Below are 22305 nucleotides of genomic sequence, written 5' to 3'. Positions count from 1 at the left end.
ACAACTGCTCAATATGCAGCCCATCAACTCTCTGAGAGAAACTCTAGCAGAGTTTCTGGAGCTTTCCTCAAGTCCCTGGTAAGGTCAGCCCTGACATTTCCCTTCCAAGAGTCATTCAGCACTGTCAATCTCTACCAAAAGATATACATCATCTCAGAAATTCTCCAACTAGTAAACAAAGAGAACATGAATTCCAGATCTCCACTCTCCAAACTGCTCATATGGTTAGCAGTCAAATAAAGCCAGTTTGTGAGAACAGAGAAAAGGAAACAATTCCAGCTTCTTCCCTCTGCCACCACATCAGTTTTCAGCCCCTTTGTTTATTCTTCTCTAAGCCCATCAAGTTCTGCAGCCACCCTTTTGAAAGTATCAAGCCACGTAGGAAGTATCGAACACCTCTAAATGGAGCTTCCTTGCCATAGATTTACCTAAGGAACTGGTCACTGGTTGTACCACAATGCATAAAGGAGTTTGCTATAACCGTTGCTGTATGACACACGGAATTCCGCACTGCATCCTGAAAGAACAAAAACAATCAGTATCACCAGTCAGCAAAAGATATGCCCTCGGTCACTTAACATGCTTGCCAGTACACTAGAAAAATAGATTGTAATTATGCTCAATTTAACCGGCAATTTCCCTTTAATCAAAGTTAATAGATTGTTAATACATTCTAATATATCCTCAACCCATCTTTCCAGTGCAAACCAATCCTTTCTATGAGTTTCTGCCAGAAATGTGATTACTTCAATTGCAGCTTAACTGGAGAACTCCCCATCTGGTTCTCAGAGTTGAGCACTGCAGAGCGTGTGCTGCTGACGTTTTCAAGCCATCCCTGGAACACTATGCAGGATTACTCCCAAGCACTTAACCAGCAGATGGAAAAGATTTTCCAATACATCTGAAGTGCCTCCTGAAACAGATGAACCCACTGACAAGCATCCCGTACCATTTTTGCTGATAATGTGCATCTCATTTCACATATAAAAAACTTCTCCTATCATTTCTAATAATCATTTAGCTTAAGATAGTCTAATTTACCTGTAAGTTTTCATTTACCCATCCTTGAGTAGCACCTTCCAAAACAAAACCAGTTACTCAATTCACTAGCACTGCCTACATTACAGTATCTGATCGGTTTTGTCTTCAATGTGGAAATATTAGTCTCTGAGCACATATCAGGATTTCTTTAGCCAAGCTGAAAATGTGGTTTCACATAACACCTCAACCAAGATACCAACATACTGTAATCTACAGTCCTGGCTGACTCCCTCCCTCCCCAACCAGCAGCATTTACAATGGATCAGTCATGGAGCTGGAGGGTGAGTTCGTCCATCTTACTGACCAGATGGAAAACAAACCCACCAAAAAAAAAGGGGGGGGAAAAGGATTAGTTTCTACAACCAATCAGCAAGGAAAAAAAAAAACAAACAACACGCTAATAGCAACCTGTCATTAGGTCATACTAGCTGTAAGTTGAAACAATCTGATTATATGGCCTTCTTTGGGTGCAATCAGCTCTTCTTCAGCCTCACACGTTCAAGTTTTAAATGTTAATTTATTATGACTAAACCACAGATGTGTATCCTCAAAACCCAGGAAGGCCATGCTAAAACATAAGATGATGTTGTAAAATAACAGCAACATGGTCAAAACAAATGCAGGATGAATCCGATGAATCCAAGACAACCATATCTAACAAAGCCCTTACCTTTGTGTTTTTGAGGATCATGAGGTCTGTATTGTTGTTTCGTATTAAAAACTGCAGATGTAACTCAATGGCCATTTCCCCACTTAAAATTTTAATCATTTTCGAGATCTGGTCCTTAGGCTCTGGGTTCTTCACATACAAGCAAAAAGAAGAAAAAAACAGGAGAACCCAACTATGGCTCTGTTAAAATACAGTTCATGAGAAGCCACTCTGGTATGTTCCCATCACCATATTCCAAAATCTATCAGGTTGTAGGACTAAAAGGACATTGCTGCACAAGCCCAAACCTCCCAGATAATCAAGTCCCTTTGTGCACAACAGTGCAGGTGGGAGAAAATCTTTGAGAAGAAATGTATTCTTTCATTGAAAGCAAAAGGATATGAGTGACATCTGATATTCTGCAAGCTGCTGTTTGGCCTTACAGGTACAATGACTCTCCTCCAAGAGGCAACTACTTTTATAAATGTGAACCTGTACTTCCATGGAAGTTTTAATGGAGAGGACCACAAAGCCACAACACTTTGCATGACCCTGCTGAGCTGCAGCATCATTCTTGTGAGCTACAGGCTTTATTTAGAACAATGGCTAGTAGAACTAGGAATCTAATACATTCATCTTCCAGAGCTCTTTGAGAAAGCCTTCTTCTTCCTCACGATGGAACAGTTTCCACAGATAAAGTTCCAACTGAAGCCCCTTCTGAGCAGGGTGAAAAGCACACTGCAGCTTTTTGTACTGACATTGTTAGTCAGAGACCAGCCAAGCATGAGTAGTTCAGCCCTTAAACTAATCCTCTCAATTATTTCTTTGTAGTCAGCATTCTGAATTGTGGAAGATTAAAAGCTCAAGAACATTTCTGGCCATATATCTAGTTTTTATATACTTGTCCCTTGGCACAGTCAGCAATGCCAATGCAGCAGAAGCTGATTCAAGGCACCTTTCCTGCACAAAAGCATTGTTTACAGGTTCCTTGATGAGGCAAGAAACTCGACCCCTTTTGTTTTCCTTGTGCAATATAATTTCAAGAAAAAACTTCTTTTTGCCCTTGATTAATTTCTAAGTGATCTGCAAGACTCTCTCAAAGGTTACCAAGTCTAGTTTGCAAACATGCACCATGGGGAAAAAGAAAAAACAAACTTGTCTTGGGTTTTACTTTCCTCTCGAGTAGCATTTCCTTTCCTCAGCATTAGAAGTGTCAGAATTGCATTAGTTATTCTACATGCTGAAGTGCAACTGTATGTGCATGTTAGAAGTGGAACCCACTTTCTCTAATACTTGGGAAAAGAAACTAAACAAAAAGATTCTAAACAGCTGGCTCAGCAACACAGCCACCATGCTAGCCAGAGGCAACACCTTCCTCCTTCATGGAAAAGAAACTATGGTGTGCCAGCATCCCCTCCTGCCATTCCTGCAGAACCATATCAGTTCTATCCAGCCAGAACTACAGCCGGCTTTCAGAAGGAAAAGAAAAAAAATGCATCAAGCTAATTCATCAGCTAAGGTTCTCAGCAGCAGTCAAATTTCAGGCCCTTTCTTCTCGAATAAGTTAATTATTTCAGTATTAAGAAAAAGCAAACATGTGAGCCAGATCCTTCTGTCCCCTTTTTGGGGGCTCAGTAATTCCTGCCAAAATCTACCCACTTCCCACTCTCCCCCAACTTTCAGTATCTGAACTGCTGGACTTTCAGACTGTCAGATATTTGGTCCTCAGAGATCATCCGTCACCTTGTCTCCAAGCAAGACAGAAGTAGAATTCCATTCTTAATTAGCCAAACCAATTTAGCAACCCCAGAGATTCAAAGAGAACGCAAAACAAAGTAAGCAAGGCGTATTTTGGAAATGGCACTCACAATTTCTGCAGACTTCCCTGCACAAGTGCTTCCTGGTTTCTCTTCTGCTTCCATAGCATCACTGAAACAAAATAAAAACAAAAAATGCAACCCAGTTCATCACTTGTAACTAGTCAAGCACTGTAATTATGGCTGAACACTGCCCTGAAAGAGTAGCCTGGGATTTGGAGATGATGACTGGAAACAGGACTTGGACAGGACAAGGACTGACTATCTGGAGGTCACTGCTGAGAAGCAAACTCCTCCCCAATTCAATTTTCAGGGAACTTGAAGACAAAGGCCCAGAAACCCCCCCCTCTTATTCCATCTATAGAGACAACAAAAATAGACATGCTTGTAGGGAATGAACAGGCAGAGACAGGGCAGAGACAGGTGAGAAAAGAAGGTCAAACAAGGCACCAAGGATAATTATATCCTCACCCAAAAGCCTCCAGCTCATCACTATTAGGATGGATGCTAGAGTGTTGAAATGGAAATGAAACATATTAAGCTGTTAGCACCTTGTCCTAATGCTTCACAGCTGACTTAAATTATTCTGTGCCTTTCCTTTTATTTCACTGGAAAAGAAGAGAGGAGAATGCTTGCTATGCCCATATCACTGATTCAAAAGCATTTAGACCTAGTTCCTCACAGCTGCATAAGCCCTTATATTTAACCAGCCTTGATCTAGGCAGCATTCTCCATCACACACTATCAAAGACAGTGCAGGGACCAGGTTGTGTACAGAGATGACAGCTCTGGTGATTAAAGGGTAGATGGAGCACAAACTTCCTCTGCTGCCCCCAAGCTGGGCAGCAGCCTTAGCATAGACTGGCCAATGCTCAAAAAACAGAGGTTTAAAACAAAACGATCTCAGTTACCTGTGAGCCATCAAAAGAAGAAATAAAGAATATGGAATGGTTAGTGCCAACTTTGGTTTTCTTAACAGCGGCTTCCTGCAGCTAAGATCCAGTGATATTGACCATTGAACAAGTTTTAAATGTCAGGACTTGTAACAAAACTCAGACTAGATTTGAACTAGCTTTTTTTAACTGCAAGTACAAAAGGGTCTGTAACAGTACAGCATCATCTGAGCTCACTCTTCCCACAAGCAGGTAGCAGACCACAAGCTATGATGTGAAACCAAACTTGCACATAGCTGCGATGAGCTTTTTGCTTGCACTCTCCCCTTCCTTAGCTTTACAAGTTGCTGCAAAAACCACACGACATCAGAGTATTCCCGAGCAATTCACACTATGGCTTAATGAACTACTGCTCATTAGCCGAGCCACAGTAACTGCATCATGCTTACCTCAACTGCAAAGGAAAATGCTTTCTGTCAAACAACAGTGGATTCTGGTAATATACAATTTTGCCCTGAGCACATAGGACGTCTTGTCTATTACCCTGACTTAAATGAAGGGGAGTAACTCCATTGCTTGTAATGGGCATCCATAAACAGAACAGGAGGCTCCATCAGAGCAGGACTGTAACCGAACAATTACACCTCTTCTCAAGCCAATCTCCCCACCTGTCTTTCTCCGATCCAGGGACGGTGCCAGTGTTGGTGGATCCAGGCACGGACGCAATAGGAGTGCCAACCGTGCGGAGATTCTGGATCACAGAAGACAAGAATTGCTGGCTCGCACTTTCGTACAGATCGAAGCAAATTTGGTAGGCCATGAGAAGGTTATCTTCCTTCACCAGTTTTTCCAAGATGTCACTCACAGCCTGTGGGTCATCCAGGAATATCAGGCACTGAGCGGGAGGAAGGGAAGAACGGGGCGGGGGGGGGCAGAATAAATAAATCAGGAGAAGACATTACATACTTCAGAATGAAAAAGCAACACTACCCGAGGCCACCCAACATTTTCCCCATTCCCTCATCTGCCACTTCCACTGAACACCCCTCCAAAGAAAGAAAAATTCTCTCTCTCTCTCATAGGAGATAACATAAATCTTTGAAGAGTTTTCATAGGTCAGTTTAAAAACAAGACCAAATATTACAAATTCAAGACACACCAGTCAAGCCTTTCTATTTCTGCAGCTTTATCTTTGGAAATTGACAGTGTTGTCTTACTAAAAGCAGAAATTTCAGAAGCAAATTAAAGAAGCATCATTTTGTAGGGATGCCTCAGCTAAAATGGAACAGGCATAACACTCCTGAGTCACATGTACATGGCATACCAAGATTGGCAAAGGCCTGAGAACACCTAAGTAACTTCATAACTGGTTGTCTAAACACTTTCAGACAATGGCTTATGAAAAAAACAAAGCATTGTAAATGTTCTTTGGAGGAATAAATAAAATTCCAAGCTGTGAACCTACTATCTGATACTCCCTACATAGGCTTGAAATATTCTGCCAGAGCTGTCTATGTCCCCAAACCACCTTTGAACATGTTTCTTTCTCTATAAATTGACCAAATGTGCAATATTTGCATCTCTTTTTCAAGTCGATCTCACTTTGATATATATTTGAAGCATGCAACCAGGAAAAGATATTTCATTTAACTGAATAAAAAACAAAGATCAGGTAGATGTCAAATCAAATACATCTAAAGAAGAGTAACTTTTGATTGATCTTTAAGCACCAGTCCGAGAAGTTTACCTGGCACACGTTGATAAAGTCTGGTTTCTCCAGATTCATGTAGATTTTAACTAGAACTCTCAAGACTTTATTACGGAACTGTTTATTCTGCATCAAAGACATACAGAGCTTCAAGCTGTAGGCTAGCATCCCAGGAACGTCATTCTGAAATAAAATTCAGGGATATCAAGTCTGGGTTTGGACTGACAAGCAGGATTTAGAAATTAAAATAAAGCTACCTCCTTTCTATTTTAAAAAGCAGAGCAAAAGACATGCACACATAAACCTTCACAGTTTCCTTTCCCATTTTCAGAAAAGGTTACTTGCAGGTGTATTGCAGTTTATAGAAAAAATACTATAAAAAATGTACAGGACCAATATTTAATTCAGTAGTTAAAACATGCAAAAGATTCATTTAAAAGTTCAATACCTATTTCCCCTTCTTCACCTTTCTTGTTTGAATAATCAAGAAAAACAATAATCTTGTTTGAATAATTTCACTTGAATGCAGTGAAATTCACTGCACTAACATAAAACGTCAGCAAAACAAACCATGCACCAAGAAAAGATCCCCAATACACCTATTTCTTGCTAGAGACTGAGAAACAGATTTGGTTACTAGACCTCAGAAAGGTAATTTGAAATGAGGGATTTATAATGGGCAATTAAATTAGTAAATGCATAGGACAGCAAACAGAACAGAGAAAGCAAGATGGATGCCTTATGACTATCATTCCTGTATACAGAAATGGGAGACATCCAAAAATACAGGAAAGCTGTAAACTGAAAAGTGGTAAAATTTAAAGGATTTAAACCATGTGTCTGGCATATGATTGAGATACTGCAGCGTAACAAGATTACACACAACCACTGAGCTGCTGCAAATGACTACAGGCATGCTTCTCTTACTGCCATTACTAGGTAACAGGACTTACCTTAAACCCCCAGTGAAAGATGTTAAAGCCAGACTATATCACCTTGCAGTCAGGGCAGGCTAAGACTACACACAGCCACTTACTGAAAATTAGAGCAGCCCACCCAACTACTGGATTTTTTTGTTTTGTCTGCCATAAATAAATCACTTACCCAGCCCTAAGGATCCCTTCCCACAGTGAATTACAGCAGATGACAGGCACAAGGTAAAAGAGCTGTTCTTACATTACGCTGACCTAAGGTCTGCCTAGTCTAGTATCATATCTCTGCTAGTAGCTGACAGAGAATACCTCAAGAAGAGGGCACACAGCCAAGTTTCCTGGGAATATTCTCCCAGCAACTTGCAGCTTAGAGATTTCTTAAAGGTAGGGGTCTCTATACTTGATAGCCCTGAGTGGCTCTGCCTTCCATGAACATGTTGAATCGAACACCCCTGAGTTTCATCTTTTATTCTGTTCATACAAAAGAGGGCAAGTTCCAAAGCAACATGGATCTTGCATTTCACTTCTGGATCCATACCTGGAAGAGATTAGCTACATGCACCTCCTGTCCCTTGCACGTACCGATTCAAGGATGGTTTTCTCAAAGATGTCCAGCCTGCGTGTCTCTAGAGCAATGCCAATGGCCTGCTTGTACTTGTGGTCATCCAAGCACCGCTGAAACATTTTGTTCACTATCCCTTCTAGCCTTTCATCGACAGGTTTCTTCTCCCCTTCTGGCAGCTCTGCATTCTCCACACACTGCTTGGTATAGTGGTCGATACATTTTGCTGAAAAGATATTGAACAAATACGGGGGGCGGGGGGTGGGGGGGGGTGTCAACTTCCTAGATGTTTGCAGGTTTTTTACAGATGAAGAGACCAGTATGTGCATACACACATTCTACCAGCAAATACAGCATATGGAAAACTACACAAAGGTAAGGCACAAGAACTATTTGTGTAGTCATATACAGATAGTAGTGGAAGATACTTATATTATCTCCTAACAAACTCCGATTTTAGTGCCAAAACCAAGTAGATATTTTAAAAATGGAACCAAGGACATGATCTTTGTTCAAGTGTCAGGATATTTTAAATAGATGAGGAAAGAGCAGTAAGAGACTTCCTAGCTCCACTGTAAGCACTAGCTGGGGAGACTGAAAGCCGGCCCTGGTCCATCATATCCTGTACAAGGTAAGTGATACTAGCAGACAAGACTTTTTAAAAGACATTCATATTATGCATGCACTCAACATCTGACTTGGTATCTTGTTAAGGGTGGATAAAAAAAATTGTACCCCTCAGTTAGGTGCACAGCTACACTTATTAGCTGATTATTTCCAAAGTTATGCTGAAATTGGTAATAACATTAGCACACAAATGAGAGAAAGGACAATAAACAACCAAAGCAATTTTCCTATTAAGAACTTGCAATAGAATAAGGGTTAAGAATAGGAAAAAAATGCCAGAACTCCTAAGTCAGTTCCATTACAGAATCTCAAAGCAGGAGAAAGAAAGCATAAATAAACGGGGTAAAATTAGCTGCAGCATCAGTTTAAATGAATACAAAGAGAGGAAGAGGAATATGGAGAAAAGAAGCCAAATCAAGTAAAATCTCAAAGTTACAGTAGTTTTGGCAACACAAGAGCTTTTCTTTTGCAACAATAGTTGTTTACCAATGATCGTCTCCACATATTCCGAGTTGTCGTTGACATTGAAGAGGTCACCTGCTCCCAGGGCATAATTCAGCGATTCCTCAAAAGCTCCCAGGTGGTAAAAAACTTTAGAAGCAACTAGAGCAGCAAACTGCCGGCTCCGAAAGCCCTCATCTTCATAGAGAACTTCACTGCAAAGAAGAGAAAGAAGATCATCAGCTCTGTGTGCTCAGTTCTCTTTAAGGCCACGTGATCGAACTTGCATCTTTGGGACTACAGCTCCAACCCCACATCCACTTATATTACTGCTTTCTGGAAAATATGGAGCTAGATGCTGTACTAGCCAGTATCAAGCAACCAGAACTACATTCACTTCATATCTCATGTTCTTTTTAAGCAGCACACCCTGAAGTAATAAGTGTCTTCTCTTACATTTTGTCCACTGACTCAGAGATTTCTGCCCAGAAGTCATTGACAACAGCATTCAACTTGTGAAGAGCAAATTCCTACAAAAAATAATAAAAATATATATTACATAAAAAATGCATTTATTACCTTTTCCCAGTAAAAATGAAGTACCACCTAAGACTGATATCATAAACACTGACCCATTTCAACAGCAAATTCTACTTTAAAAGATCTTTGCAAGTCCTTTGCAAATAAAGGGCTGTTAATTTAACAGATAAGACAACCCTGATGTTCCTTCCCATGGCCTCTCTGTGATGAATGACTGGCTAAAATGACTGACAGGTGAAATTCCTTAAAAGTTTTCAAAGTCTTTGTGGCAACCTTTGTGTAGCACATAGAATTGGCCTGTGGTCTATGCCAGCCAACTCTATTTATTTATTTGGACACAGTACTTCAGCAGATAAACAATATCCGGACTACAATCAGCCCACTTGTAATCAGTTAGAACAAAAGCAAGGCTCATTTGGATCTGTTACCACCTATGTCTGCTTCCAAGCAAAACATTCAGGGGACTACCAATATTACAAGATGCACCTCCCCCTCCTAAAAGGGGCTATGTTAACCGCTGAAGTAACTAGCATCATCAATACACCACCACTTCGAGTGTCTGGTGTTGTCCTATGGATTCATATACTCTGTGGACTGTAAAGTTTCTGTGGCTGTTTTCTTCTCCTACTACTATTGTGATTTTTTTTTTCCCAAGTGAAAACTGTAACTGTGATTTTGTTTTACATTGCTTAAATTATGCTAAAAACTCAAGATGTTCTTCAGCTTTAAATTTTACGTACGCAAAATGCAGTGTCTGGAACACTTTTAAGTAACAAAGCCCCGTTACCATCAGAGAGCTGGGAGCTTTGGTGAATAGAGATCTCTGCATGTGAAGCTCCAGTTTGATTCATGTTCAAAACAAGGAAGTTTGCCATCTGTTATCATGTTATTTAAGCCCTTCCTTTCAGCTTTCAGGCTAGATATGATCTGGGGCCCACCTGTTGCTGTCCAACCATTGAGATCCACTAATTTCTGATTTTAAGCTCTCAACATAATGCATTTGCTGTTATTTGCTCCCAGATGTAAAAGCTTACTACCTTGAGCTGTGGCTCTTCTTCGTCCAGAAGAGAGATAATTCCAGCTGCAAAACAAGATCATAGTCAGTTTTGGACACTCTCTGTTTCAAAAGTGCATGTGTTATTTAGTTCAAAACCAACAAAACAGGAAAGAAGGCTGTCTCTGGAATGCTGGTTTAAAATCTTCAGTATTAAAATTCAAAGATCAGATCCAAGTTTGTATTAAACATGATATAAAATAGTTTAGAATTTATAACTGAAAGGTATACTGTTTCTAAAAGATGATCTTTCTTAGAGGAAAACATATTAGATAAGAACTCAGAGAATCTGGGATTTACTTCTGGCTCCATCACTAGTTTGCTGACTGCTTTCTAGCAAATCAGTTCCCACTTCCCCAAGGGGCATAAAGAAGATCACGTTAAAACATCCTAACTTTTTTCATGCCAAGGAAACAGGCCTCATGGCTAAGAGAAGATGATGTATCTCACAGCTTTAGCAAGACTCCTGATGCTGTCCCAGACCATTTGTACAAACAGCTACAGAAATACTGTTTAACTGACATAACTGAAAGAGAAGTTCACAGTTATTTGGGGAGCTCAGTCTGAAGAATGGTTATAGAGGGTTTCATTGTCAGACTGCAAGGACGCAACTGAAAGGGTTGGAACAGGATCTGATCAAAGTCCAACACAATTCACTGCTTTTAATCTATCATCTGTTGTATAGATTGATAAGCTTTTTAAATCTAACTAAGACATCAAATTGGAAAGGCCAGCAAGCCTACTGGGGGGCTGAACTGGGCTTTCAAAGGATCTCGACAAATTTCAAAGGAGAGTGTGCAGGTCAAAACTAAATTGTACAAACATAGAAAGGAATCTGAATAGGACAGTGGATTAAGATGAAACATAATTAATAATATCATATGGCTGCAGTGGGAGGCAGAGAACCCAAACTTCACACTGAGATGTGTAAGTGAGAGCGCTTCTTGGCAGATATGAGGCAATCCTTCCCTCTGCTTGGCACCGGCACACCTGAGCCAGACCGCTGTGTCCAGTGCTGGGCACCATGTTTTAAGAGTTATGAGCAAACCAGGGTGTTCAGAACTGAGCAATAAGAACAAAGAGGTCTAGCAATCGGGACTTACGAAGGTTGACTGGGGTCTGTAAACGGTTAGGCCACAGAAACCTGGGAAGGGTACAGAGTTCATATATGTACAGGGCAGCTGCCAGCAGAAAGAGAATGATATGATCTTTGTGTCAGATATGAACAGGAATAGTAAAACTAAGCTTTATTTGGAGCTTCAAAGATTGAGGTTTGATGATAAGAAAAGTATTCTGACAGCAAGGCAGTTATTCACTTTGCCTAAGAGGTTGTATAACCTCCATTATAAGAGATTTTTTAAAACCAGGTTAGACACATGTGCATCAGTAACAACTGAAGGAGCACTGATGTGGCCCTTAGGCAAGGAAGGCAGGTTCAGTAGCCCACCCCACAGCACTCCTTCCAGGTGTTTTCTGCAACTGTACTCCAAATGTATGATTTCACTTTTTTTTTTTAAAAAAGCTCCTGCATTTACCTGATCTAATCTATCAGGAGGAAGCAATCCCACTCCTATTCAACCTACCATTTCTACCTTTTAAAAACCCCTTTGAAATGAATTCCTACTTCTCCTCAATTAAAATAAGACTTAAACATAAAGCAAAGGGTTCAGAAAGAGAAAGCTACTTGCAGACTACTACCCTCTGCACTGTTTCTCTCACAAAGCCACAACCAGTCACGTATTACTTTTGGAAATACTTCCCATGTTTTTTACACTATTAAGTTCTCGGTAGATACAGAAACAGTGTTTAACACCTAATTGCTCACACACTCCATTAGCCCAGACTCTTTAGGTTGGCTTTTCCTCTGCAAGGCATTTGACCCCCTCCAAAGTTCAAGTCTGCCTCTTCCCCCTTTCTCATTCCCTGCTGTACCTCCTACAGACCCCTACCGCCCACAGGTTTTACACCTCCCATGCGTTAGTTATCCACTTTAAGCAGGCGAAGACCTTCAGTTCACGACTGCGGCGCAGGAGCACCCCACTGTCTGCCAGGGGGCTCGCAAAGCCACCAGAGTGCCCTCTTTCAGTACCGGCAGGAGGTGGACGCGGCGCCGGGACGGGCAGGCAGCCGCCCCTGCCTCCCGCGCGTCCCCACCGAGCCCGCCGGAGAGCCGGCCCCGCTCAGGCCGCCGCATCACCCGGGGGAGGGCGGGAAGCCGCCCCGGGGGAACACGGGCGAGCACCGGGAATGGGGCAGCCCCCCCGCCTCCCGCGGCTCAGGCTTAAAGTGACGGTTGCGGCGAGCCGCCGGGCACCGGGGAGGCCTCCCGCTCCCGCCGGGGCGCACGGCGGCTACCGGCCAGGGGTGTCCGGGGCGGGGGGAGGCCCCCGTGATGGGCGGCCCCACGGAGCGCTGCGGCCGGCGCCCCCGCGGCCTGCGGCGGTGCCCAGTCACGGCCCTGACTCAGCGAAACCCCGGCGGGTAACGCTACCCCGCGCCGCTCCCTCACCGGCCGAGGTGATCATGGTGCCGCCCGCCCGGCCCGCGGAGGGAGGTGGGGTCCGGTCCGGTCCGGCCCGCTCCGGCCCAGGTGCGGTGGTGCCGCCGCCCGGGGTCCACACCGCGCCGCTGCCGCTCCGCCGCCGCCCGGCCCGGAAGTGCCGCGAAGGGCCCCTTCCGGCAGGACCCCGCTGCTCCCGGGAAAGGTGCCCGTGGCGATCGCCTGCGCGGGGCAGCGGAGAAACAGCCAGGCGCGACCGGGGCAGCTCTGCCTCCCGGGGCCTCGCACCTTCCTGTGCCCCCGCGCCGCGGGCGCCGCCAGCCCCACGCAGCTCGCCACCCCCACACGGGGCCCCACGGACTCCCCACCAACCCCACGCACTCCGCAGACCCCACACCGGGCCCGCAGGGCGGCCACCTCATGCTTGGCCGGGGAGGGTAGGGAGCCGGCAAGGGGGGCTGCGGCGCCAAGGGCTGTGGGATCCCCACGGGTGACCCCGTGAATGCCCACGTTTGCGCTGTGCCCCGACGCACGGCTGCCCCCTTCTGCCAGGCTGCACCGCGCAGGCGGCGGCTCCCCCCGGCCAGGACAGGCTGCCCGCAATGGGGTGGCATTTTGGGGGGCAGAGGCGTGTCCCCCGGCATCGCGGGATCGGGGATTTTACCGCGTGGATTCACCACCTCTTGCGGGCCGCCTCTGTGGGCCCCGGCTCCTCACACATACCTCGTAGCCGTGGGGAAAGGCCTCACAAACCCGTTTCTCTCTTAAAAAGGGAAGCACGCGTACAGGTGCATCTGGCAGCCCCTCGCCAAATCCTTCTCCCCAGCCGTCACTTTGCGGCACAGGGCACCGTCCCCATCTCCCACGCACACGTGTGCCTGAAGGTGCCCCAGTTGTGGAGGAGCGTGGAGTCATTTTGGCTTCTGCTTCGGTTCCAGTACGCACAGATGGGAAATTCAGGCTGGTGGATTCGCCCCAAGGAAAATCCAGCTCAACAGCAAATGGTGCTGCACAAGAGATCGAAGCGCCCAGACTTCAGCGACACTCGTTTCTACCTGTTTCTACTAAATAGGAAAAAATACTTTCTGAAGGGCTGGAGTTCCTTGAGGAAACCTAATGGCCTCAGTTAGCGAATGTTATTAATGAACGTTATCAGAGCCCTACCCACCGTGCCAGGAGGGTCAGCCCCGCTCTTCTCAGACAGCCGAGAGGGTCTCCAGCCTTCCCCACTGCCCACGGGAGAGCAGCCTGCCTGAGCTACACGCAGACCGATTCTGCTGATCTTCTGGATACCATATACTGGGGTCACTTCCATTCCCTCCCAATATACCTTTTATTTAAATCAAGGGAAATATCAGTTAAACCATGCATAATGCTACTTTAAGGATAACACCATGGCAAACAAAAAACAAACCGAAGCATGTTCCAATTCAGAAATTAAACGTCTTTATTCTTTACAAGCAAGCATGTAAGGTAACAGTGCCCTTAAATTATTAAATCAATTAAACATGTAAAACTATCTGCTGCACCTCCGCATGTCCAGCTGGTGAAAAAAAAAAAAGAAAAAAAACAATTCAAGTCACTTTTATTCCTCAGTCAAAGGAAAACAATACTTGGTCAAATATATTCCCACTCATACCTCCTAAACCCCAGGCAGTTCATCCACTTCCACAAAAGTCTCACTGCAAGGGTAAACTTGCTTGATTTACTTTAAAATTACCAGTAAATAAATCCATTGGATTTGTAGCACTAAGATAGGTTTCTAACTGCAAATCTGTACTCTTGGGCCACCTCTTCATTGGTAAATTCTAGGCGGCAAAGGCCAAATACTGCAAGAAAATAAAGATTCACCTGATCATGCTGTCAAGTCCTACTGGACTCCCCTAACCAAGGGCTTTATCGGGAAAGTACGTAACTGGCAGACCTGGGCTCTGCTGTGAAGACGAGCAGAGGGACTCCACTGCATGGCAGACCTACGTGCTCATGCCAGGGACAGAGCAGGAAGATACCTTCATCTCACTAAGATGCACTTGCTACTCAGTGCTGAAGCCCAAGGTCACGAATACAGCCACCCACGCCAAGTGACTTAATAAAGTCATTTGGTTACATCTGTATTTTCGACCTGGTCATAAGCAAAGAAAACCTACAGAAATCCTGCAGGCTGGAAGGAGAGTGGGTTCGGTGCCCTCTCTGCAGAGCAACACGCTCTGACAATGTCAACTATCTCCTAGGTTCACTCTCCGCAGCCCACACCCACACAGGAAAGTGTTTCTGCTGTGAAGAGCTGCCACACGCACTTCCCCAAATGCTGCTCACAGGGACTTGGCATCCACCTACCCCCTCGCTCCCGCCTTCTTATGGAGCAGCTACAGCACCTTACGGCTGCATTTCAGGCAAAGCTTTCCTACGTAGACCAAGCCTAACTATCCCAACACATTCACGAGCAGCATAACACAGAGACTTGCTAAGCACACCTGGAAACGCTCCCCATCTCTCCCACTCAGCCCCACCAGCATGCCCCGGACACCCTCAACTGCTCTCTCCCAGCCAAAAGGGCAAAGCACCATCACAAAAGGGACCGAGTCTAAACCCAAGAGCTGCTAAGCTCCACTCCAGCATTAACATCATTGCTCCAGCGAGGTAGGTAGGTGTTGCTGTCCCCATCCTACTGTTGGGGAAACTGAGGCACAGAAAAATGGTTTGTTGAAAAACGTTGATGATCATTATCATGAGCAGAGCGGGGTAAAAAAACCCATTCCCTACTCCAGGTAAGAGTTAGAGGGATGCCGAAGGCACACTGCTGGGAGAGACTACTGGCCGGAGCTGGCAGGACTGCAGACTCTTCAGCTGCCACTGGGAAAAAAGGAGCAAGAGGAAGGACAAATGTGCACGGAGGACGTACTGCCATAATTCAGCAGCTAACCCAGAGAAGAGGTAGGCAGGACATGATGGACTGTAGTTTCTGGCCTGAAACTTCAAAAGGACAGCCACTGCCAAACAAAACCCAGCTTGTGCTAAAAATAAAACAAGACCTGGTTTATGTTGCATTAAAGTAAAAATAAAGGAGGTATTCATACCATTGTAATAATATTCCTCATAAACCAAGGATTTATAATTAATTGTGTTGCCCCACAGGCTACAGGCAGCCCTTTAGAACTACTTAAATAGATTATATTTTTATATTTATTTATGAAGCAGCCACATCTTGTTGAGAGGACTGCTGCAGGCCACCTCCAAGACCTGCCACCACATCGCTGTGGAGATGTCCCAGGTAAGATGGGCCTCTCCCGTAACACCATCTAGCATCAGCCACACCGTAGCATCCGTCTGCCACCCCCTCCAACCCAGGCAGTCCATCAGTCAGTCTATGAGCACCAGGACAAGCCAGAGGGATGGATCCTGCTCCAAACCACACCCTGCTCCAGCTGCCATTACTATCAGTATCTTTTGTGTTACTCTTGCTACCCACAGTGGGCTGCATTACTGCATTTCTTCACATTACACAGTTACATTCAAGCCTTTTCAGTAGCTGGTAGATCCGAGACCTCATATTTAATCCCATTGCAGTCTCCATGCTACCCTGTTATTTGTCTTTTTTTTTTCCTGATCAGAGAGAGGGCGGGAACTTCAAAGCAGCAATAAAGCAGGAAAACAAGGCAGCAGAATCTGTTTGCCAGGGAGGCCAGCCCCAGCAATCTCAGCAGGGAACTTTGCTCAGAATTAGAAAGCGTTCCTCTTTCTTCAAGCAGGTGGCTGCATTTCACACACAAAGTCCCCACATCATCTTGCCCAGGACGTGAGATACATCCCCAAAGGGCTTCTCAGAAGCCCAGTGTCCATTGGCAGCTCCAGGCACCCCCGGGCAGCAGGGTGCAGCAGGGGATGGCTCTCTGGCCCAGACCTCAGAGGCTGTTGGCAGCTACAGAAGACCCCGGCGAGCTAAGCCGAGCAGCTTCTCCCCAGAGCAGTGGGTCCTCAGAGGAGAGGGTGAGTGGGCATGCACCAGCTCCTCCTCCCACTGCTCCAAATCCACCGGATAGATCTGGGACACAGACTGTGCTGGGCGCCCAGCAGATCTAGGTGCCCGTGTCTCCAGCAGCTTCTTCATAGTTTCCATTGGGAGAGAGGATGGTCAGAGCCACGTCTTCCTCGGGGTCCTGCAGGTCATCTGCAAAGAGCAGAGAGACCTCAAGGGAGATCTGAATGAGAAACCCTTCTTCATGCAAAATGCAACTTAAAAGAAAGTATGGGACAAAGCAATTGATATATACTTACGACCTAAACACAGCTGATTTTTTTCATAACTGATTTTCATTTTGCTTTACAAACTCAACATTGGTTCAACAAACAGGGGTGATCTATTACCAAAGGAGCACGGGGCCCAGCTCCCTGGCCTCCTGCAGTCTCAGCAATCTCAGAGCAAGCTGCATGGCCATGATGCATCACCTGCCTGGCACTGACTGCAAGATCAGACACTTATATTTTCTGACCCTAGGGGACATGTCTCAAAGCTGCACAAACATTTCAGTTGTTTTCTCACACCCTTATGCTTTTACAGTGGAGGAGCTTCCCTTCCTCTACGTGCTCCGAGGGGCAGTCTGGATCTCCACACCACGCACCTTGTAGCCTCCTGCATGGGGGCTCTCTGCAAAAAGACAATCACTGCTGGGAAAGGCAAGCAGAAGTGCCAATGGTACAGCAAAGACTGAACATGAGGCTATTTGGTACCTGAACCCTTTGAATCAGGGAGCCCAAGGCTGACCGCCCTCTTCCTCCTCCCCCCTCCCCCCAAATTGCAAGTGGTTTGGGGACACTCCTTCCAGCTGTGTTAGCAGAAAACATCATGTAAGATCAGGGTGATGCTTCCAATTCATTGTTTGGATGGACAGCAGTTCTGCTGCCAGGAACTCCTGCAAAGTGCAGCTGAGTCCAGCACTGCTCCCAGGGGTGTAGCTGGGCACCAGAGCCAGTGTATTTTTATTTAGCCAAGCAAAAGGTCAGAAAACAAGGGGACAGCAACACAGCAGCCAGGCGTGTGCTGTTTGTCTTCAGGTTCTGGCCAAGACACGGCTAGGGAAGAGATGTCAGCTACGGAGCTGGAAATAGCTTAAGGAGGCCACCAGCAAGGGGTTTGGCACCAGGACCACCAGGGAGTCAGTGAGGAACCTCTGACAGACACAGCAGGAGTACAAGGGAGGGAGCTGGGCATACCTTCATGAACATTGTTTGCAGCTTTTGCTTCATGACCATTTCTCTGGCTCCTCCGGCTCCAAGAAATACACCGCAGAAAGGATGGGAGCCTCCACCTCTCCCTGTCTTTCCCCTCTTCTGGATAAACCAGAGAAGACAAGATCAGACTGGCAGCAGGTCAGCCCTGCTGCTCCCCCACCTCCCCACTGCTGACTCACAACATCTCCCCTCCACGAGCCCAACTCCTCGGAGCAAAACTGGGTCCACTCCACAGAGCCCACCTCTGGAAAGCACAGAGCAGCTCCTGGCAATCCTTACTTCAGGCTGAAAATCTCTGCTGCCCTGGAAATTTGTCCCCAGTGTCGGTTTCCACTTTGCCACCTCACTGCCAAAACCATCCTGGATGTGGCAGCCCAGAGTGAGCAAGAAACCTGGCAGGAGCTCAGCCAGCACACGTGGCAAGGCTGGGGACTGACACGGTTAGGGCATTCCTGCAGAAGGAAGTTTTTCTTTTGTATTATCACATAGCTTCTGCCACATCAACCTATTTACTGCTCCCCACTTTATTAAGCAACTCCTCCCTCCCAGGGAGACCTGCTGGACACGCAGACTTGCAGCGCACTGAAAACTACCGCTGTAACTGCTTGCAAAATGCAGAGAGCACGTGGCCTCCATCAATGTATAGTATTTATTCTGAAGGACAACAAAGGTCACAGCAAGTTACTACAGGCTTTCAAGCCATTATAGTAAAACACTACAGCAGCTTGTAAAACACTACACCAGCATATTTTATATGGTCTCCAACAGCAGCAGTTCAGCATCTCCATTGAAATATTGTCCAGCCTTTCACCTCCTAATCAGATAACAAATGATAAACCACTTCAGTGCTTCAGTGTCCTTCAGCTTATCAAATCATTGCGACACTAAAGGGTTCACAGTGGCAGTGTTTTCTGCCAGTCAACAAACCAAAACCTCCAGCCATAAACACACCCCCTCCTCGCAGTGCGTGGGGACTCTGGGCACCACTCAGGCATGCCAGGATAGCAGCCCGGCACATTTCTGCTTAGACCTGAGAGATGCAGGAACCCCATTGCGATTCCTGTCCCAGCTCCACCACACGAGTAACAGTGTCCAGGACCTTCCCAGCATAGGAGGGCTGCAGTTCCAGAGCAACTGTCATGGGCAGAGCTGAGCAGCCATGTGTGTAGAAGAGGAAAAGGCTTTGAGGCTGGGCTGAAATAAAAAGGGCACAAGCACACGTACACAGAGCGTTACACTCGGTACACCTCCGAGCACCCTTATCCAGATGCAAGAGCGTCTTTTGTCAGCTTAGCACAAGCCACTTTCAAAGTCAAGAGGGGAAACAAGACAAGCTCAGCCCTGACCAAGGACATCTTTACGGTGGCATCCCTAGAACCTGCTTTGCAGGGTGCTCCACAACCCCATGCCCATCTTTCCCACAGTCCTCCTTCACATTACATTAAAGATACTATTCCCCTTCTGCTTGTGGGAAAGCCATGGGGCAAAGGAGAGCAGGCTGCAAGGAAGCTGGTGCCTGGCACTGCCAGGTCCCCAGCTCTCCAGGGGCACAGCTATGCCCTCCAGAGGCACGGATTCTGGACTGAGCTGATGGAAAGAAGCACCTGAGCTGCAGCAGCTCTGGCCACATGGAGATTTTGGAAGGCAGCGCTCACATGGACATGGAAAGAAGCTGCCCCTGCCTAAGGCTGAACCCTGCAGCTGATGAGCATCCTCATTACACATGCAGGTCCTGGGACACTTAAATGACTAAGAGCACCAGGCAGCACATCAGAGGTGAATTAAAGCAACAAGCCGAGTCCTCCTACCCACCATGCTTACAAAGCACACACAAACAGGCTGCAACACCCGCTCTGGCTCCTTCTGCTCCTCTTTCTCCTCTGCTGGCTGCTATGCTGCTTCCATGTCTGCACGAAAGACAAAGCCACAGCTAGCCACAAAAATACACGTACTGAGCCAAGCGCCAGCAACGTGCAGAGGTAGGAAAAAGTCACGTATGCTGGGATGTTTTACTGCCTCTGCAGCTGCTGTCCCACCAGGCTGCTGCAACCAGAACCGGAGGGCTCACTGGTTTCTGCAAGCACACCAGAAATTCTTGCAGGAGGAACAATGTGAGGAACACAAAAGCCCATAAAAGAAGAGAAGCTGGAAAGGGGATCATGCGTGCCTCAGTATAAAGGGTTGGCAGAAGACAGTCCTGCACCCTCACAGTGGGTCCTGGCCATCTTAAAGCTCCTCAACGTTCAGATCCAGGATTCTGGACTGAACTGATGGAAAGAAGCACCTGAGCTGCAGCAGCTCTGGGATCCCAGAGGACACTGTCAATGTGCTGCAAGCAAGTGCCAGGATCCTTCAGGGTAAAGGCAGCGAGAGAGCAGAACACCAGAGCCCCTGGAAATGATGAGGAGCAAGGGAAAAGTGGGAAAAATGAAAGAAGGGAGAAGGAAAGGGAAACAGCCCATGACAAGCAGTGCCAAAGATTAAAGTGAGCCGGGGCTGTTTTGTGTGGCTCCTGTGAGGGCAGAGCCTGCCCAGCTGCCCAGCGCCCCGCGTTCGCACACAAACATGACTCGCCTTTCGCTCCAGGGCAAGTGCTGTTCCTCAAGGCTTGTTTCACACCCAGCTTTCATCCTGCCATCCTCATATCGCTTAAAATGGCCACCAACAGACGCATGGTTTTAAACCCAAACACCCACTTGCTGTTGTTCTTATTCATTATGCAAAGCCAGCACAAGCACCTTCCTCCCGCAGAAAGGTCAGGTCCTGCCTGCACCCTACAGCAAGGGCTGCACCCCAATCCTGCGTCCTCAAGAACACACATCCATAAGCATGGATGGCCACCGCGTCACAGCCGTCAGCTGCCACATCCCTGCTATCCAAGAGTTGCTCTAGTGCTTCCCAGCCTGCTGGGAAGTTTGTCCTTCCCAGCTGCCAGGACTGGGAACCCCACCAGAAAGAGGCAGAACCCATTGGGAAGGCTCTGATCCCACCAGCATGAAAGAGATCCCACTGGGGAAAGCCAGATGTGATTGGGTGGGGGGAAGATCCCATCAGGAGTGGTCAGAACCTAATGGGAAAAGCAAGTTCCCATTGGGTGGGGGGAGAACCCATAAGGATTGGTCAGATCCCAATGGGAAAAGCCAGATCCCAGTGGGGTCGGGGGGAGATCCTGTCAGGAGTGCTCAGAACCCAATGGGAAAAGCCAGATCCCTTTGGGTGGGGGGAGATCCCATCAGGAGCGGTCAGATCCCATTGGGGTGGGGTAGATCCCACCGAGGAGAAGATCCCACGGGAAAACGGAGCAAATCCCATTGTAAAAGCCCACGGCCCCCGGGTGAGGGAGGGAGCGGCCCGGCCACCCGCTGCCCCCCGGCCGGTGTCCCCCCCCGGTACCTGCGGGGTGCTGCAGGGCGGCCCGCAGGGCGCGGCAGGCGGCGGCGCGGCAGTCGCGCAGGGCGGCGGGGCTGCCGGGGCTGTACCGGGCCGCCTGCACCGTGCCGGGCGCCGGGAAGTGCCGCCGCAGCGTGGCGTCCAGCACCGCCGCGTCCTCCCCGTCCCCGCCGGGCAGGAGGACGCCGACGACGGCGGGCGGCGGTGCCGGGGGCAGGCGGCCGCGCACGTCCCGCACCACCTCCCGCAGGCGGGCCCGGGCCCCGCGGCCCCGCGCCGCCCCGCCGCGGCACAGCACCAGCAGCAGCCGCGCTCCCAGCGCCCGCCGCCCGCCGCTAGCCCGCCGCCGGGACCGGCACCCCGGCCCCGGCCCCGGCCCCGGCCCCGGCGGCACCTCGTCGCCCAGGAGGTCGCGGGCGAAGGCGGCCAGCGTGGCCGCCGCCGGGGCCCCCTCCGCCACCTCGGCCACCAGCAGCACGGCCCGCCGCCCGCCCGCCCGCTCCACCAGCGCCCGCAGCTCCTGCAGCTCCGCCGCCGCCATCCCCCGCCGCCGCCGCCGCGCACCCTGCCCGGCACCGCGCACCGCCCCCGGCACCGCACCGCCCACTGGCCCCGCCACCGGTCCCTCGCACCCTGCATCATCCCCGGCCCCGGCCCCGGCCCCGGTCACCAGCTCCAGCACCGCCCGCCCTGCGCCACGCACCGCCCCGTGCGCCGGCCCCGGTGCAGCGGGGGAGGTGAAGGGTACCCCCCCCCGCCCCGTGCGAGGCGGCCCGCAGCACCTCCAGCCCCGTCCCGGCACCCCCCCAGCTCCCTCCGGTGCACAGCCCTTGCCTGCTGCCCGGTGGGCACAGCGGCGAGGGTGCTAGAGGGGATCTGGGGCCCCCGGATCTGCCACGCAACCAGCCCCGGAGCCCTTGCA

At 48.1% G+C, this 22305-nt stretch overlaps 2 protein-coding genes across 2 annotated transcripts in view; both read right to left on the bottom strand.

Annotated features, from left to right (window-relative positions):
• PSMD1 (proteasome 26S subunit, non-ATPase 1) overlaps positions 1-12931 on the bottom strand; it is a 75953-nt gene extending 63022 nt beyond the window's left edge. Inside the window, exons 1-10 of the mRNA XM_072868793.1 lie at positions 12774-12931; positions 10248-10291; positions 9127-9200; positions 8716-8885; positions 7623-7828; positions 6148-6291; positions 5069-5295; positions 3559-3619; positions 1712-1840; positions 429-517 (exon numbers count right to left, since the gene is read on the bottom strand). Coding sequence (XP_072724894.1) covers positions 429-517; positions 1712-1840; positions 3559-3619; positions 5069-5295; positions 6148-6291; positions 7623-7828; positions 8716-8885; positions 9127-9200; positions 10248-10291; positions 12774-12789 — 1160 coding nt within the window. The 5' untranslated portion in view covers positions 12790-12931. The remainder of the gene's footprint in view (positions 1-428; positions 518-1711; positions 1841-3558; positions 3620-5068; positions 5296-6147; positions 6292-7622; positions 7829-8715; positions 8886-9126; positions 9201-10247; positions 10292-12773) is intronic.
• Positions 12932-14187: 1256 nt separating this feature from the next.
• On the bottom strand, positions 14188-21929 carry C7H2orf72 (chromosome 7 C2orf72 homolog). Its single transcript, XM_072868265.1, has 3 exons — positions 21387-21929; positions 17976-18092; positions 14188-16932 (listed from the first exon to the last, which is right to left on the bottom strand). The coding sequence occupies exons 1-3, from the start codon at positions 21922-21924 to the stop codon at positions 16841-16843; spliced, it is 747 nt and encodes a 248-aa protein (XP_072724366.1). The 5' UTR covers positions 21925-21929; the 3' UTR covers positions 14188-16840.
• Positions 21930-22305: the final 376 nt, after the last annotated feature.

The sequence above is a fragment of the Ciconia boyciana genome, chromosome 7 (genome assembly GCF_034638445.1).
Source record: "Ciconia boyciana chromosome 7, ASM3463844v1, whole genome shotgun sequence".
Lineage (NCBI taxonomy): Eukaryota > Metazoa > Chordata > Aves > Ciconiiformes > Ciconiidae > Ciconia > Ciconia boyciana.
Note: the sequence above shows the minus strand (reverse complement) of the source record. Positions and strands in the feature narration are given on the sequence as shown.

Excerpts from the sequence above, each read along its gene's own strand:
- C7H2orf72 (XM_072868265.1), bottom strand. The coding sequence starts at position 21,924 with ATGGCGGCGGCGGAGCTGCAGGAGCTGCGGGCGCTGGTGGAGCGGGCG. Across the intron at positions 18,093-21,386 it reads CGCCCTGCAGCACCCCGCAG|AAGAGGGGAAAGACAGGGAG; the intron begins GTACCGGGGGGG and ends TGGTTTATCCAG. Across the intron at positions 16,933-17,975 it reads TGCAAACAATGTTCATGAAG|ATGACCTGCAGGACCCCGAG; the intron begins GTATGCCCAGCT and ends TGCTCTTTGCAG.